The 15,011-nt window shown below is 40.1% G+C and overlaps 1 protein-coding gene across 1 annotated transcript in view; it reads left to right on the top strand.

Moving 5' to 3' along the window:
- SMYD3 (SET and MYND domain containing 3) overlaps positions 1 to 14,803 on the top strand; it is a 1,068,189-nt gene extending 1,053,386 nt beyond the window's left edge. Inside the window, exon 12 of the mRNA XM_056816053.1 lies at positions 14,600 to 14,803. Coding sequence (XP_056672031.1) covers positions 14,600 to 14,701 — 102 coding nt within the window. The 3' untranslated portion in view covers positions 14,702 to 14,803. The remainder of the gene's footprint in view (positions 1 to 14,599) is intronic.
- The last annotated feature ends 208 nt before the right edge of the window (positions 14,804 to 15,011 follow it).

Genomic DNA, 15,011 nt, shown 5'->3' on the forward strand with positions numbered 1-15,011 from the left:
GGACATAAGAGACCATCTGGGTCAACTTTCTCATTTTGCAGATGAGAAAATTGAGGCCAATAGAAGTTGCATGCAAACCCAATTTCCCACTGTTAGTAGTATCAGAGTTTGGACACAAATTCCCAGGTCTTATGAAAGAATCTTCTTAAAATATGCAAAATAAGTGAAAGATAAATTTGAGATAGATGATATAATGCTGGTTGGAAAAGAGATAGAATTGGAGAGAATCAGATTTCCTCTAGGACTTGCCATGGTCTTCTTGGGATCCTATCAAACTAATGGAATCCTTTAGTAGTAAAACAACAATAACAACTAGGTAAGGAAATATGGATAATTCAGCACAACTAATTCCCACTGCCTGATGAAGAGCTCAAAGCATTTATCTTATTGGTGGCAGGTCTTTGGCCCTATTTTTATGTAAGACCAGTTTTATTCTCATTTCTTAACATTTTCTTTTCTTACTGATAGCCATGTAACCTCCTCAATTGCTTTATTCAGAAAGTATTTATAATTTCAAGTAGGTCAGTACTCTTTGACCATTCTCCTGAATTAATTACAGACCAAAAAAAAAATCCAAGAAAATGGATGGCTTATGAATGGTGTCAAACTCAAATAGAATGGGATCTCTTATAGCTCATGCTGATTAGAAAACCCCAAGTTAGTCTATGCCATGTTGCTGTTGTTGTTGTTCAGATATCTCAGTTGTGTCTGACCCTTTGTGACCCCCATCTGGGATTTTCTTGGCAGAGATTCTAAAGTAATTTGCCATTTCCTTCTTGAGCTCATTTTATAAATGAGGAAACTGAGGCAAACAAATCAAGTGACTTTCCCAGGGTCTAGTAAGTGTCTGAGGCCAAATTTGAACTCAATAAGAGGAGTCTTCCTGACTACTTTTTCTACTTTACTACCTAGCTGCCCTTTCTATGTTATATTGTATTTCTTTTATTTTTATTAAATATTTCCCAATTACATGTTATAGCATAAGAAGCCCAGGAGTTTTCCCCCAGCTGCTTATGGGCTTCAAGCTTTATACTTCATATCTCATTCCTAAAATATATGATGCACCATAAAATAATACATACATTAGACTTCGTGAGATGTGCAACATAGGTAGTGAGGCTGGAAATACATTGGGGCATTAGAGAATCTGGTCTTATTTAGGGACATTTACATCAAGCTGGGTACTGTCTCCTGATTGTTTCTGTATTAATACATTTGTATTTGACCAATAATATAACTCTTTCCCCATTAATATAAAAGTCCTAAACACAGCTCTATTGTGTGCTACTTCTGCTTTGAATAAGATATGAGATTGTTTAGGGAAAAGTCATAAAGGCCCATAGATTAAGAACTCAAGAAGAACTTAGATGTCATTTTATAGATGAGGAAACTGAGGCCCATGAAAGCTTAGTTAGTTGCCCAGTGTCACATCACTAGTGAGGGACAATGGAAGTATTCGACTTTCTGACTGCAAGACCATTAATCTACACAACAAGGACTTTCTCAATTTCACAACTCAAGCTTTATTTATTTATTTGAAAAGTTTATTTAGTCAATTGAGAACATTGTTCCTTGGTTACAAGAATGATATTCTTTCCCTCCCTTCCCTCCCCCCACCCCTTCCCATATCTGACATGCAATTCCACTGGGTATTACATGTGTCCCTGATCAGAACCTGTTTCCATGTTGTTGATATTTGGATATTCCTTTAGTGCCTAAATCCCCAATCATATCCTCCTTAACCCACATAATCAAGCAGTTGTTTTTCTTCTGTGTTTCTATCCCCACAGTTTTTCCTCTGAATGTGGATAGTGTTTTTTCTTCTAGATCCCTGCAGATTGTTCAAGATCACTGCATTGCCACTAATGTTGAAGTCCATTACATTCAATTGTACCACAGTGTATCAGTCTCTGTGTACAATGTTTTCCTGATTCTGCTCCTTTTGCTCTGCATCACTTCTTGGAGGTTGTTCCAGTCTCCATGAAATTCTTCCACTTTATTATTCCTTTGAGCACAATAGTATTCCATCACCAACATATACCACAATTTGTTCAGCCATTCTCCAATTGAAGGGCATCCCCTCATTTTCCAATTTTTGGCCACCACAAAGAGCGCAGCTATGAATATTCTTGTACAAGTCTTTTTCCTTATTATCTCTTTGGGGTACAGACCCAGCAGTGCTATGGCTGGGTCAAAGAGTAGATATTCTTTTGTCGCCCTTTGGGCATAGTTCCAAATTGCCCTCCAGAATGGTTGGATCAATTCACAACTCCACTAGCAATGCATTAATGTCCCTACTTTGCCACAGCCCCTCCAGCATTCATTACTTTCCTTTGCTGTCATGTTAGCCAATCTGCTAGGTGTGAGGTGATACCTCAGAGCACAACCCAAGTTTCAGACAGACATTCTGAGCACCAGTTAGATCCCTCCTGCAGTCACTAGGCCCCTCCTGCCTGCATCTCCACTTAGCTGAGATGTGGGAGGTCTAAAAGAATCCAAGGGTATTCAAAGGTGTGTTTTCCTGTTGGTGTCCTCCCAGCAACCTTGCTCTATGGAAAGGTCATTGGATTGTTCCGCCTGTCCTGGAGAATATCCCTTGTGAATCTTTAAATGAATATCTTTCTCGGCAGCTGGGTGGCTCAGTGGATTTGGAGCCAAGCCTGCAGATAGGAGGTCCTGGGTTCAAATCTGGACTCAGACATTTCTTAGCTATGTTTGAACCCCTTTGCCCTAACCCTTGCTGCTTTACTGCTTTCAAACCAATGCACATTACCAATTCTAAGGCAGAGATAAATGTTAAAAAAAAAAAGATATCCTTGAATCTTCTATTTGTTCATTTCTAATGACCATGTGACCTGCTAAGCCCTTCTGCAAGGAGTCAGCTTTGCATTTGATAGCCTTCTTCCATTATGGTCCAGGCTCTTTTCATAATAGCCTTCCATTTTCCTCTCCATTGGGCAATGAAGCCTTATGGGATCCACAAGGAGCACTTAGATGTGTCAGAGGAGCTACGACAAATTTCAGGAGGTTGGAACACCTTAGAAATGGGAGACAAAAAGAGTGTTGATGCTACCATTTGTGTCATGGAGAATTCCTTCCACAGCAACTGACTGGGGAATGATTGAACCAGTCCTTGGATGGTGGTGCTTAATTTTCCTGGAGTGTAAATAAAGGATGGATGTAAGTACCGCCTGTGACAGTGATTGGCCATTAGTTGGTGGCAGGGTGTGGACACAGCTTGGTGCAGACAGGACCTTGGAGTGAGAGGACACGCAGGAATGGTCAGCAGAGGCTGGGAGCCTTCAGATATTTCTCCTCCGGACTCTTTGTTTTGGTATGACAGGGGTTGGTGGCTATCTTTGTCCCTCTAGAGCAGTGGTTCTCAACCTTTCTAGTGCCGTGACCCCGCAATACAGTTCCTCAGGTTGCAGTGACCCCAAACCAAAATTTTATTTTGGTGGCTACTTCAAATTTTGTAATTTTGCTACAGTCATGATTCGGAATGTAAATACCTGATATGCATTATGTATTCTCATTGCTACAAATTGAGAGCTTGAGAACCGCTGCTCTAGATCCATCACATGGTATGCTGCTCTAGCACCCCTCTTTGGCCCCCATCGCAGCTGAGGAATCAAGGGCTGATGGGAACCGTGGGTCAGAGTCAGCCTACTGTTGCCTGCCTGGCTTGTGCTGGCTGAGTGGGTCCCAGTTTCCTGACCCTAGAGAAGGATGCGTGGGTCCCTGGGCTTACCCAGATGGCAAGGTCTTTCTGCTCCTTCAGCAATGAGCCACCCTGGATGAAATGTCATAAAGAACTGCCTTGTATTGAATTTCATGCTGTCGCTTGTCCTATTAGAGTAGGGTTCTAGTGCAATTAGGATTATTCACTTTCCATCTGCCGGGTTAATTTCTTTCTTGTGCCTTTTCATGTATTCCCCCTTGTTCATTCTCATGTTAAAGCAGAGCAGGAGTACCTCAGGTTTCACTGCCCCAGCATGCCCTCAAGATCTGCCTTTTGGGGTGTCACCCATCTCCCTCCCATCCTCCGTCTCCATTCCTTCTGCCCAGGAGCCTTTGCCACTCTTCCTTCTAGGACTGACTTGCTGCCTTCTCCTCAGAGAATTGAGGTTTGGCAGAAGGGGCCTAGAAGGGAGGCACAGGTGGCCATCTCTGCCCATCCCATCTCCCCCTCCCCAGCCCCTGACAGAGCCCTCAGTCTCCAGAGCGCCATGCCTCTGCAAGCCATCTGTCCCAGCCTCTCCTCTCTCGAGGCTGGGACTGGGCTTGGCATGGATACCCTCCAAGCCGTCCTGCTCACATACTGTCAAACAGCAGAAAGGCTGCTGCACCTAATTGGGTTATTTAGCTATGAGGCAAGTGGAAGCTGCCATTGCATTTACTCACTCAGATCACGTTCTGTGTGGAGGACGAGCTCCCCAGGGGCCCAGGACCAGCTGCAGGAGAATCTGAGCAAACAAAAGGAAACGGCGATCTGAACCAGGGAACTAACCTTTGAGTTGGCCCTAACCACTGAGCTTTAGCACGCAGTGACTACCTGTTCTGTCATCCTTAATCTGGCCCTCACTTACCTTTCCAGCATGATTTCCCACTGTTGTAGGCAGCAAGTGAGTCACCAAGCATTTATTAATCACTTCCTGTGTGCAAATCACTGTGCCAAGCATGGAGATTTTTTTAAGGGGGGTAAAGGGGCAGCTGGGTGGATCAGTGGATGGAGAGCCAAGCCCAGAGAAGGGAGGTCCTGCATTCAAATCTGACCTCAAACATTGCCTAGTTGTGTGACCCTAGACAAGTCACTTAACCCCCATTGACTAGCCCTTACCATTCTTCTGCCTTGGAACCAATACACGATACTGATTCTAAGACAGAAGGTAAAGGTTTTTTTTTTAAAAAATAAAATTAAAAAAAAATAAAAGGAGGTAAAGACACAATTCCCTCCCACGAAGAGCTCACATCCTTCCAGTGAAGGAGAAAACTTATAAATAACTATGTACCTACAAGATGTATACCAGAGAGATAAGAGAGAATCTCACAGAGAAGGCACCAGCAGTGAAGGAAACTGAGAAAGGCTTCCTAGGGATGGCAGAATTTGGGCAGAGTCTTGAAGGAAGCCAATGCATGAAGGAAATATGGCGGAGCCTAGCAGACATGGAAACCAGCCACTGAAAAGATGGGAAATTGGAGCAGCGAAGCAGCTTTGTTCCACCCATAGAGTCCAACACAGTGTTGATCAAATAGTAAATACTCATAAATAGCAATAAGGAATAATTAAGCACCTGTGTCCCATTTAGATGTGCTAGACAGTATAGGTACAAAGACAAAAATTAAGCAGTCATTGACCCCAAGGACTATATACTCTATTGGGGGAGATAAAAATATGCACATATAAAATCATGCTTTTAAAATAAGCATTTATATAGCACTTGCTATGTGCCAGGCACTGGGCTAAGCACTTTATAGATTATCTATATTATCTATATATTTATATTATTTTTTCATTTAAATTTTAATCTAAATTAAAAATTATCTAATTTTATCTGCACAACAATCTTGGAGAGCAGGTGCTCTATTATCCACATTTTTCAGATGAGGAAACTAAGGCAGGTTAAAGTTTAAGTGACTTGGCTGGGCTCAAATAACCAACAAGTGTCTGAGATCACTTTTGAACTCATCTTCCTGACTCTAAGTTTCTATCCACTTAGCTGCCTCTATATGTAAAATAAATGAAAGATAGTAGTGGGAAACATTTACTATGCAAAATGTAGTAGGGAAGAAGAAGAAGAAGGAAGAAGAAGAAGAAGAAGAAGAAGAAGAAGAAGAAGAAGAAGAAGAAGAAGAAGAAGAAGAAGAAGAAGAAGAAGAAGAAGAAGAAGAAGAAGAAGAAGAAGAAGAAGAAGAAGAAGAAGAAGAAGAAGAAGAAGAAGAAGAAGAAGAAGAAAGAGAGAGACAGAGAGAGAGAGACAGAGAAACAGAGAGAGACAGAGAGAGAGAGACAGAGAAACAGAGAGAGACAGAGAGAGAGAGACAGAGAGACAGAGAGAGACAGAGACAGAGGGAGACAGAGAGAGACAGAGAGAGAGAGAGAGAGAGAGAGAGAGAAGAGGATGTTGAAGGATGGGTAAGATTCTGACAGGATGGGAGAGATCATTCCAGGTATGAGTTGGTAATAAAGTTCCTTTTTTTTATTGAGTCAAAAGATTAAAGTGAATAGACTTGCATAATATATTATTTCTTCTTGTTGAGGAAATGGCATATTTAGAGACTAGGAGGCCTGATTCTATTGGAGTTTGTCAGTTTTATACTTGTTGCCCTCTGGTTAAATCTATATATTTAGACTGTGCTCGGAGGAAGTCATTTATTGAATTCCACAGGCTCATGGTGTAGGACATATTAGATCCTTGATAAGCTTAATATATCTGTATTAATAATTAATAGGATGGTCTTATTATTTCTAACTTTAAATCATAATTTGATTCAATCCATTCCATTTAAAATGTGACCACAATACTAAAATCACTATGTATATGCAAAATATATGTAAATGGACATACATTTACATACATAGATGATGAGAATATAATCAATTCCAAGATCCTTCTCATTATTCCTAAGAGAATTACATGCTTGTGGTAAGCAAGACAATCTCTGCTGCCATTTCTTGGATGACATTTAAAGTCTGCAAATGGGCACAACTTCCCTCTCTGGGGATTCCAATGAATTCTCGGTGGAAGATTGCATGTATGTTTTTTAAATGTAGCTATTTAAAAAATAAAATTTAATAGAAAGAGATAAGCTTTCCCTAACATAGACCTTTTCTGATTTTATATTTCCTTAATCTGTTTTATATGCTGCTGCAGGAAATTAAATCAGAATTGTCATCTTTGTCATGTGTGCATGTGCAACAGTAAGGAGGCAGAGAAGATGTGGGGTTAGGCACAGAGTTGGAGAGAAGAAAGCTGAAGGAAACAATCATTCTGAATTGGCCTGAGATTTATTATCAGTTTATTTGAAAAGGAAGGAAAATCCAACTTGGTCCTGGCTGCCTTGCTGAAGGATTGTTGATAGGATAGGGTTAGACAAATTCATGTCTGGAACCTAATTAAGGAACAGCTAGAAGGCCAGTTTGATGGAACTGTAGAAGGCAGGAAAGGAACTAATATGTTGCCAAGGTAAGTAGGAACCAGATTTTCAAGACTTTTAAATGCCAGGCTGAGGCGATGGGGAGTCATTGAAGATCCCTGAGTGGCAGGAGGGGGCATGTTGATCAATATGTGTTTTAGGAATATTCATATGGCATTTATGTGAAAGATATTAAAGAAATAGAAGAAACTGAAGCAGGGCAATTAATTAGGAGTCTCTTGTAATAATCCAGTTGAGAAATGATGTGGCCCTGAATGACAGACAATTTGAGTGGAGATAGGGGGACAGATGTAAAAGATGTGAAATGTTGATAATTGGTTGGAATTGAGAGAGAGAAAGGGAAGACTGACTGTTGGCTTCAGGATTGCAAATTTGAATGACTGGAAGGACAGTAGTGGGCTCCAACCAAAAAGGAGAGATGCGTTTGCAAGAAAATATGAGTTCCACTTTGGACATGTTTAGTTGAGATCTCTTTGGGACATCTAGGTTACCATATCCAGAGGGCAGCTGGTAATGTGTGACTAGAATTAGGAGAGAGATTAGGGCTGGAGATAAAGATTTAGGAATCCTATATCTTACATATACCAAGTTATTTGCATATTGTCTTTCCCATTTGAATGTGAGCTCCTTGAGAGCAGGGGCAGTGCCATTTGCTTTTCTCTCCATCTCCAGCTTTTGGCACATTATCTGGCACATTGTATATGATTATTAAAACCTTATTAACTGAGACCACCAAAGGAGAAAGCTTAGGGGTTTGAAGAAAGAAGTTCTTAGAAGAGAGCTTTAAGAGATACCCAGATTTGGTGAATGGAGGGTAATTAATTGAGATAATATATGTAAAGCACTATAGACATGCTAGCTCTTATTACCAATACTGTGAGGGGAAATAAGGCAGATACTATTATGAAAAAGGGACAAAAATACCAATAACTATTGGTTATTGGTATATATATATATGTGTATATATATATATATGTATATATATATATATATATAAGGGTAATGACCCAGGTAATGACCAAAAAAAGACCAAAAAACTAAAATAAAATCATCAGATGGGCAGAAGAAGAACCAAGAAGTAGCAGTTTTACAGAATCAAGGGGAGGAGATAGCACCTGGGACCTGGGGGGGGGGGGGTGAAAGTATCAAAAGATACAGAGAGGTCAAGAAGGATGAGGACTGAGGAACAAAATAATGGATTTAACAGTTAAGAGGTCTCTGGTAAGCTTGGAGAAAGCAATTTCAATTGACTGATGGAGTTGAAAACCATATTGCCAGACTCACAAGTGGGAGGTGAGGAAATGGAAGGAACAATATTGAAGAGCCTTTCTCAGAGTTTGACTGAAAAGAGAGAAGAGATATAGAATGATCAATTGAAAGAATGACAGGTTAAAGTGAAGAATTTTCCTTAAAGACCAGGGAAACCTGAGCATGAATATAGGCAACAGGGAAGGAGCCCACAGATAAGGAGAAACTATTTTTTTCAGTGAAGTGGGAGGTGAGGTTCTCTTCTGAGAAGAGATAGTCTAGGGCTGAGGAAAGGGGATATTTGTATGACTTTGACATTCAAGAGAGACTCCTGGTTGTAGGAGAATATCTCTGCTTTACTGAATCTAATACTTTTTTTAAAAATAGTCAAGAAACAAGATCTTTGTTTCCAATGAATAATGTTTGAAAATGACCAAATAAAATAATGTTTAAATACAAAAAAAAGGATGGCCATACAATTTAAAAAATAGTCAAGAAACAATAATAAATATAGCGGGATTTGAGCATTATCTTTATCAGTCCATTGTATGACATAAAAGATATGGCATTGTAGCATGTCATTGCTGAAATCTCAGTTTGTTCCTTTTTCATGCCTTCATCAATTTATGTGTAGATTATTTCTATTTTTAAAAAATGCTTTGTAGAGATAGAAAAATAGGCATATAGATGATTAGTTATTGGTATTTTTGTCCCTTTTTCATAATAGTATCTGCCTTATTTCCCCTCACAGTATTGGTAATAAGAGCTAGCATGTCTATAGTGCTTTACATATATTATCTCATTTAATCTTGGTATCCTCTACTTTTACAGATATCTTAAGAACTGATCCTTGCATGTTCTCAAAGGTGTGGCACTTGAAGCATGGATTTCTTCTATCTGCTTTTTTCCTCCAAGTTTAATTCTTAAATGCCTTCAATATGATCCCAGCCCACTCCCTAGAAACTAATTTTTCCTACACTTGTTGCTGATTTATGAGATGATGTGACTTACAAACTTCCACCATTTTCATCTATAAAATTTTAGAAATGTTTGTATTCTATACTGATGTTTTCTTTGGATGCCTTATCTCTCTGCTTGGCAAGATCAAATATTTCCTGCCAGAAGCAGTTTCTACCTTCTATGGTCTCCTTATGGTTGATTACATCTGTTCAATTCCTACAGGAATTAGTGATAGTCATAATTGTTCTTTTATTCATTTCCTAATTTGGTATAGATTTTAATCTTTTCTCTAACAAGTCAATGAGATGATTATACATAAATCACCTTCAAAACAACCATCAACAACCAGCCATTTATTGTTAAACCAATTAAGTTGTTTGTTTGTTTGGTTTTTTGGTGATGTTATTTGATTGGTGTTTACCATAGCCAACATCTTCCAATTATTTCTCAAAGAATATAATCAGAAGTGTGAGACTTCTGTGTAGGCTATAAGCATTTGACCTCTCTTATTCCTGAACTATATTTTTCCTTCCTCTATGAAGAAACCATATATCAAGATTGATTTTTAATTGGGAAAGTGATCAATTTTTTCTCTCTCTAAAATCCTTGTGCAAATGGTATTGGTGCATAAATTGCTGTTATTTTCCTTGTGATCTTTTTGCAAATACCATTGAGCACAGAAAAATATGATGATCTATAATATCATAGTGTCCTTTGAAGTTATGTTTCTTGTTGACTTGGAATGCACAATAAGTCCTTTACTTGCCTCTCCAAGTAGAACCTGTATTCCATCCTTCCATTTTGCTCCCAATTCCTTTTGTCTTCTGGCTTCATTAACAGTGGAAACCTTATTGATTGATTTTTCTGATGGTAGTTCACTCCTTGATCATTGCAAAAGGAGCTCTTATATTTCTGGTGGTTAAATGAATGTTTATAGCCTATCTATGTGATTCTTAACATCCTCTGATCTTTTTTTTTTTTTTGCTATTCTGATGCTGACAGGCTGCCACTAATTCTGATCACAGAGGAAGGGCAAGAGACTTATACAGGACTGATGGCCATTTTGCATTATTCTTTGTTTTAATGAGTTGCCATGGCCAAATAATTCATCACTGAAATATAATAAGCCCACTGGTGATAAGTAATACTGTATTTTGTTAGCCCTGTCTCTCCCCCCAAATTTAGAGGCTTAAAAAATCAGACAAAAAATAGCATATTCTTAGGTTGTCTTCATAGAAGCTTGGTGTACAGAGTGTGAAGTGTGAGAATTCTTTTGTATCAAGGCCTACTAAGAAGACACCTGGATTATTGTCAAGGTCCTCAGAGGCCATCTTTTCCAACCTGTTCCTTTTCAGGAATTTATGCTTCCATAATATACCTGACCAGTGCTTATCCAGCTTCTGTTGGTATCCTCTAGTGAGAGGAAGAAGCCTCCTTGCTTCCCAAAGAAGCTCATTCCACTTCTGGGTACCTCTGTAGGAAAGTTCTTCCTTATAGCAAGACTAACTCTTGTTATATACATCATATATATATATATCATCTCCTTTAAAGCAGGAATTGCTTTTGCTTTTTTTGTTGTTGTTTTTTCAGGGCTAAGCAGCTTATGTAGGGTAGTGCTTAATAAATATTTGCATATTAATTGACTGAGCCTTCCAACCTCTGAAAATAATCATTCAGCAAGCATTAAGGTCTACTGTGTACTACTAGGATAAATAAGGCATACTACCAATCTGCCAAGTGATCGATATCTAGTAGTAGGTACAAAGGAAGAACTGGCAAAACTTTAACATTGTCAAAAAAAATTAATTCATTTGAAATATCAATGATAACCAGATAAGATCATAGATTTAGAAATGGAAACCTCTAAAATCATATAATCCATCTAAATCATTTCACATGTGAGCAAAGTTCCAAAAAGTTTAAGTGATTTGCTCCATGTCAGTTTTATTCTCAAATTCTTTTTTTTTTTTAAAAAACCCTTACCTTCTGTCTTGGAGTCAATACTGTGTATTGGCTCCAAGGCATAAGAGTGGTAAGTGGGGGCAGCTGGGTAGCTCAGTGGATTGAGAGCCAGGCCTAGAGACGGGAGGTCCTAGGTTCAAATCTGGCCTCAGCCACTTCCCAGCTGTGTGACCCTGGGCAAGTCACTTGACCCCCATTGCCTAGCCCATACCACTCTTTTTTTTTTTTAATTTTTTTTTTAAACCCTTACCTTCTGTCTTGGAGTCAATACTGTGTATTGGCTCCAAGGCAGAAGAGTGGTAAGGGCTAGGCAATGGGGGTCAAGTGACTTGCCCAGGGTCACACAGCTGGGAAGTGTCTGAGGCCAGATTTGAACCTAGGACCTCCCCTCTCTGGGCCTGACTCTCAATCCACTGAGCTACCCAGCTGCCCCCTTAATCTCAAATATTTGACTGCTACTAACAATCAATCAACATTTGTTAGGAGTCACTATAAAAAGTCACCATTTAAAAAAAACTATTCAATTAAATGAATTTTATTCCCCTTTGCAGCCAACAGTCTCTCCTTCCCATTGAGTGGTCTGCAAGCTTCTCTGCTTCGGACCACAAGATGCCCCAAACGTGAAATAGGCGCTAGCGACGGTGCAGTGAGATGAGGAGAGCCAGAGCTGGGCTCTCTCCAACCCCACCCTCCGGCCCCCACCCCCAGCAAATGAAAGGCCAGTCATCCCCGCGTGCCCAGTGCAAGCACTGAGATGTAAAGGCACCGTGACCCAGACCAGTAATAGCAAAAGCAAGTCTATCTGGACTCTGTCCTCTGCTCTCATTCGTCATCCTGGCGCCTTTCCACACCAGCCGCCTCCGGGGGTTCCCACCCACCCTCCACCCCCCGCCCCCAGGGTGCCTGCTGGAAAGGACCCTGCCTCCCCTCCTGTATGGCGACGGGTGACTGCAGCAGCTTTTCACACTGAGGTCAGTTCTCTGGGTCCAGAGGCACTAGGTGATGGGGACCGCACAAAGGAGCATCCCCTGGGATTGGGGAGTGGGGGTGATGGTGGAGCACCTTCTGAGTGCCTGGGGGTTCCAGCCCCTGCCTATCCCCTCCCTGCAGCTCACAGAAAAGGATTTTCCAAAGGCAGGAAGGGGCACAAACAACTGCAGGCTAGATGGAGGGCCTGAGCAATGCTACATGGGAAAATGAGAAGGAACGATCCCGTGGTTGGGGGCTAGAAACACATCAGAGCTCCTTTCTAAAGGATTTTTTTTCATGCTTTATTTATTTATCATTTTATTTAAATTTTATTTAGTCAATTTAGAACATTATTCCTTGGTTACAAGAATCATATTCTTTCCCACCCTCCCACGTGTCCTTGATCAGAACCTATTTCCATGTTGTTGATATTTGCACTAGGATGTTCATTTAGACTCTACATCCTCAACCAAATCCTCTCCACCCATGTATTCAAGCAGTTGTTTTTCTTCTGTGTTTCTGCTCGCACAGTTTTTCCTCTGGATGTGGATAGTGGTTTTTCTCGTAGGTTCCTCCAAGTTGTTCAGGATCACTGTATTGACACTAATGGAGAAGTCCATTACGTTGGATTATACCACAGTGTATCAGTCTCTGTGTACAATGTTTTCCTGGTTCTGCTCCTCTCACTCTGCATCACTTCCTGGAGGTTGTTCCAGTTCACATGGAATTCCTCCACTTTATTATTCCTTTTAGCACAATAATATTCCATCACCAACATATACCACAATTTGCTCAGCCATTCCTGATTGAAGGGCATCCCCTCATTTTCCAGTTTTTGGCCACCACAAAGAGTGCTAAAGGATTTTTTTTTTTATGAATTAAAAGAAAGTCTTTCACTTTGGGCCAGAATTTTGGCTTTCTGTGTCTCTCAAGAGCCCCAATTCCTGTCTCCCTGCCTTTCCTTAAGATGAAGCTCCATCATTGTCTCCTTCCTGAAATTGTTCCCAATCGCCCTCCGAAACCATCCTGTCTTTCATTGCTTTGTGTAGATTCATAATTATTCATATTGCACTTACACTATGTGTATCTACTGGTTTATGTTGTATGTACGTATTTTCATATGTCCTTGCCGTCTCCCGAGTGTGAGCCCATGGGGCAGCTAGGTGGCAGGGGGGACAGAGCACTGGGCTTGGAAACAGAACGACTCATCTTCCAGAGTTCAAATTTGGTCTCAGAGACTTACTAGCTGTGTGACCCTGGGCAAGTTACTTAACCCTGTTTGCCTCAGTTTCCTCATCTGTAAAAATGATCTGGAGAAGGAAATGGCAAACCAGTCCAGTATTTTTGTCAAAAAAACTCCAAAATGGTATCAAGAAGAGTCAGACACAACCAAAAGATTGAAATGACTCAAGAGCAACAACTTGTATCCTTAATACTTCCCTATTTATTCCTTGTTACTTAATTTAATCAATCAGTAAATGTTTATTAAGCTCCTACTGTGTGTGATTGTTGATTGGTCCACCAGAGTATGTTCTCTTTATTTAGGGCCTAATTTATCCTGAGAGCTGTTTTTATACCACAGATGACTTCTCCTCTCTGAGGCTCACAGAATCACAGAGTGGAAGATGGAAGAGACTTCAGAGGTCATCTAGTCTAACACCTTCATTTTTCAGATGAGGGAATTGAGGCCGGAAGAGGTTAACTAATTCGATCAAAGTCAAAGAAAGCAGCAGAGGCAGGATGTGAAGCTCATATTACCTAAATACAAATCCAGTCCTCTTGCCCACACGTAATGCTGCAATTGCCCAGTTCCGTCACCTATAAAATAAAGGAGATTAGATGATCTCCAAAGACCCCTCCCGGCTCAGAAGCCTGTGACCTAACAACTTTCTTCAGTTCTACTCCCTGCAGAAAAGCATTCTAGTTTAGGAACCAATTCTTAGCAAACAACTCTTGGGAATGAAGACATTATAATCCCCCATGATAAAATGAGATAACATTTCTAAAGTGCTTTGCAAACTTTAAAGCACTGTAAGTTAGCTTGTTATTATTTATTATTATTGTGATCCCCATGATTATTATTATGATTATTATTATTATAGTGACATTGAACAACATATTTCCCTCTTTTCTCTATTTAAAGTTTTCTCTTTTTAAAAACCAGAAGGTTGGACTACAAGGTCTCAAGTTTGTATTTCTAGCTTTAAAACCGGTGGGATTGTATCCTTTAATCCCCAAAGCACAGTTAAGAAGAGAATGGAGGTAGAAAAACTAAGTCTTCTGTCTTTTTTCTTTCATTCAGGCTTTTGAACTTATGAAAGTGACACATGGCAGAGACCACAGCCTAGTAGAAGACCTTCTCCTGCTTTTGGGAGACTGTGAGGCCAATTTGCGAGCAGGATGAATGGACCAAACCATCAGCCAGAAGACCAACATTCAGAAGGAAAGAAGGCTGACTATTTCAGACCTTGATTGTCTAATATACTAATAAATGAATGATCTTTTATTTGCTGTGTGAACCTATCTATCCAAAATGCTGTGCTGTGTTTATCTAGGTGCCTACTGTTATCTGTGTGGTTTGCAAATAACAGGAACCACTGAGATAAAAGGAAACAAAATTATAATAAACAGAAGGTTTGATAGGAAATGCCATCTGGCAATTGATGCTGGGTGGTTTGTTGGTTTTTTTTTTCCCTTCCTTATTAGCAGTCTTA

Source organism: Monodelphis domestica, chromosome 2, assembly GCF_027887165.1.
Source record: "Monodelphis domestica isolate mMonDom1 chromosome 2, mMonDom1.pri, whole genome shotgun sequence".
NCBI classification, from domain to species: domain Eukaryota; kingdom Metazoa; phylum Chordata; class Mammalia; order Didelphimorphia; family Didelphidae; genus Monodelphis; species Monodelphis domestica.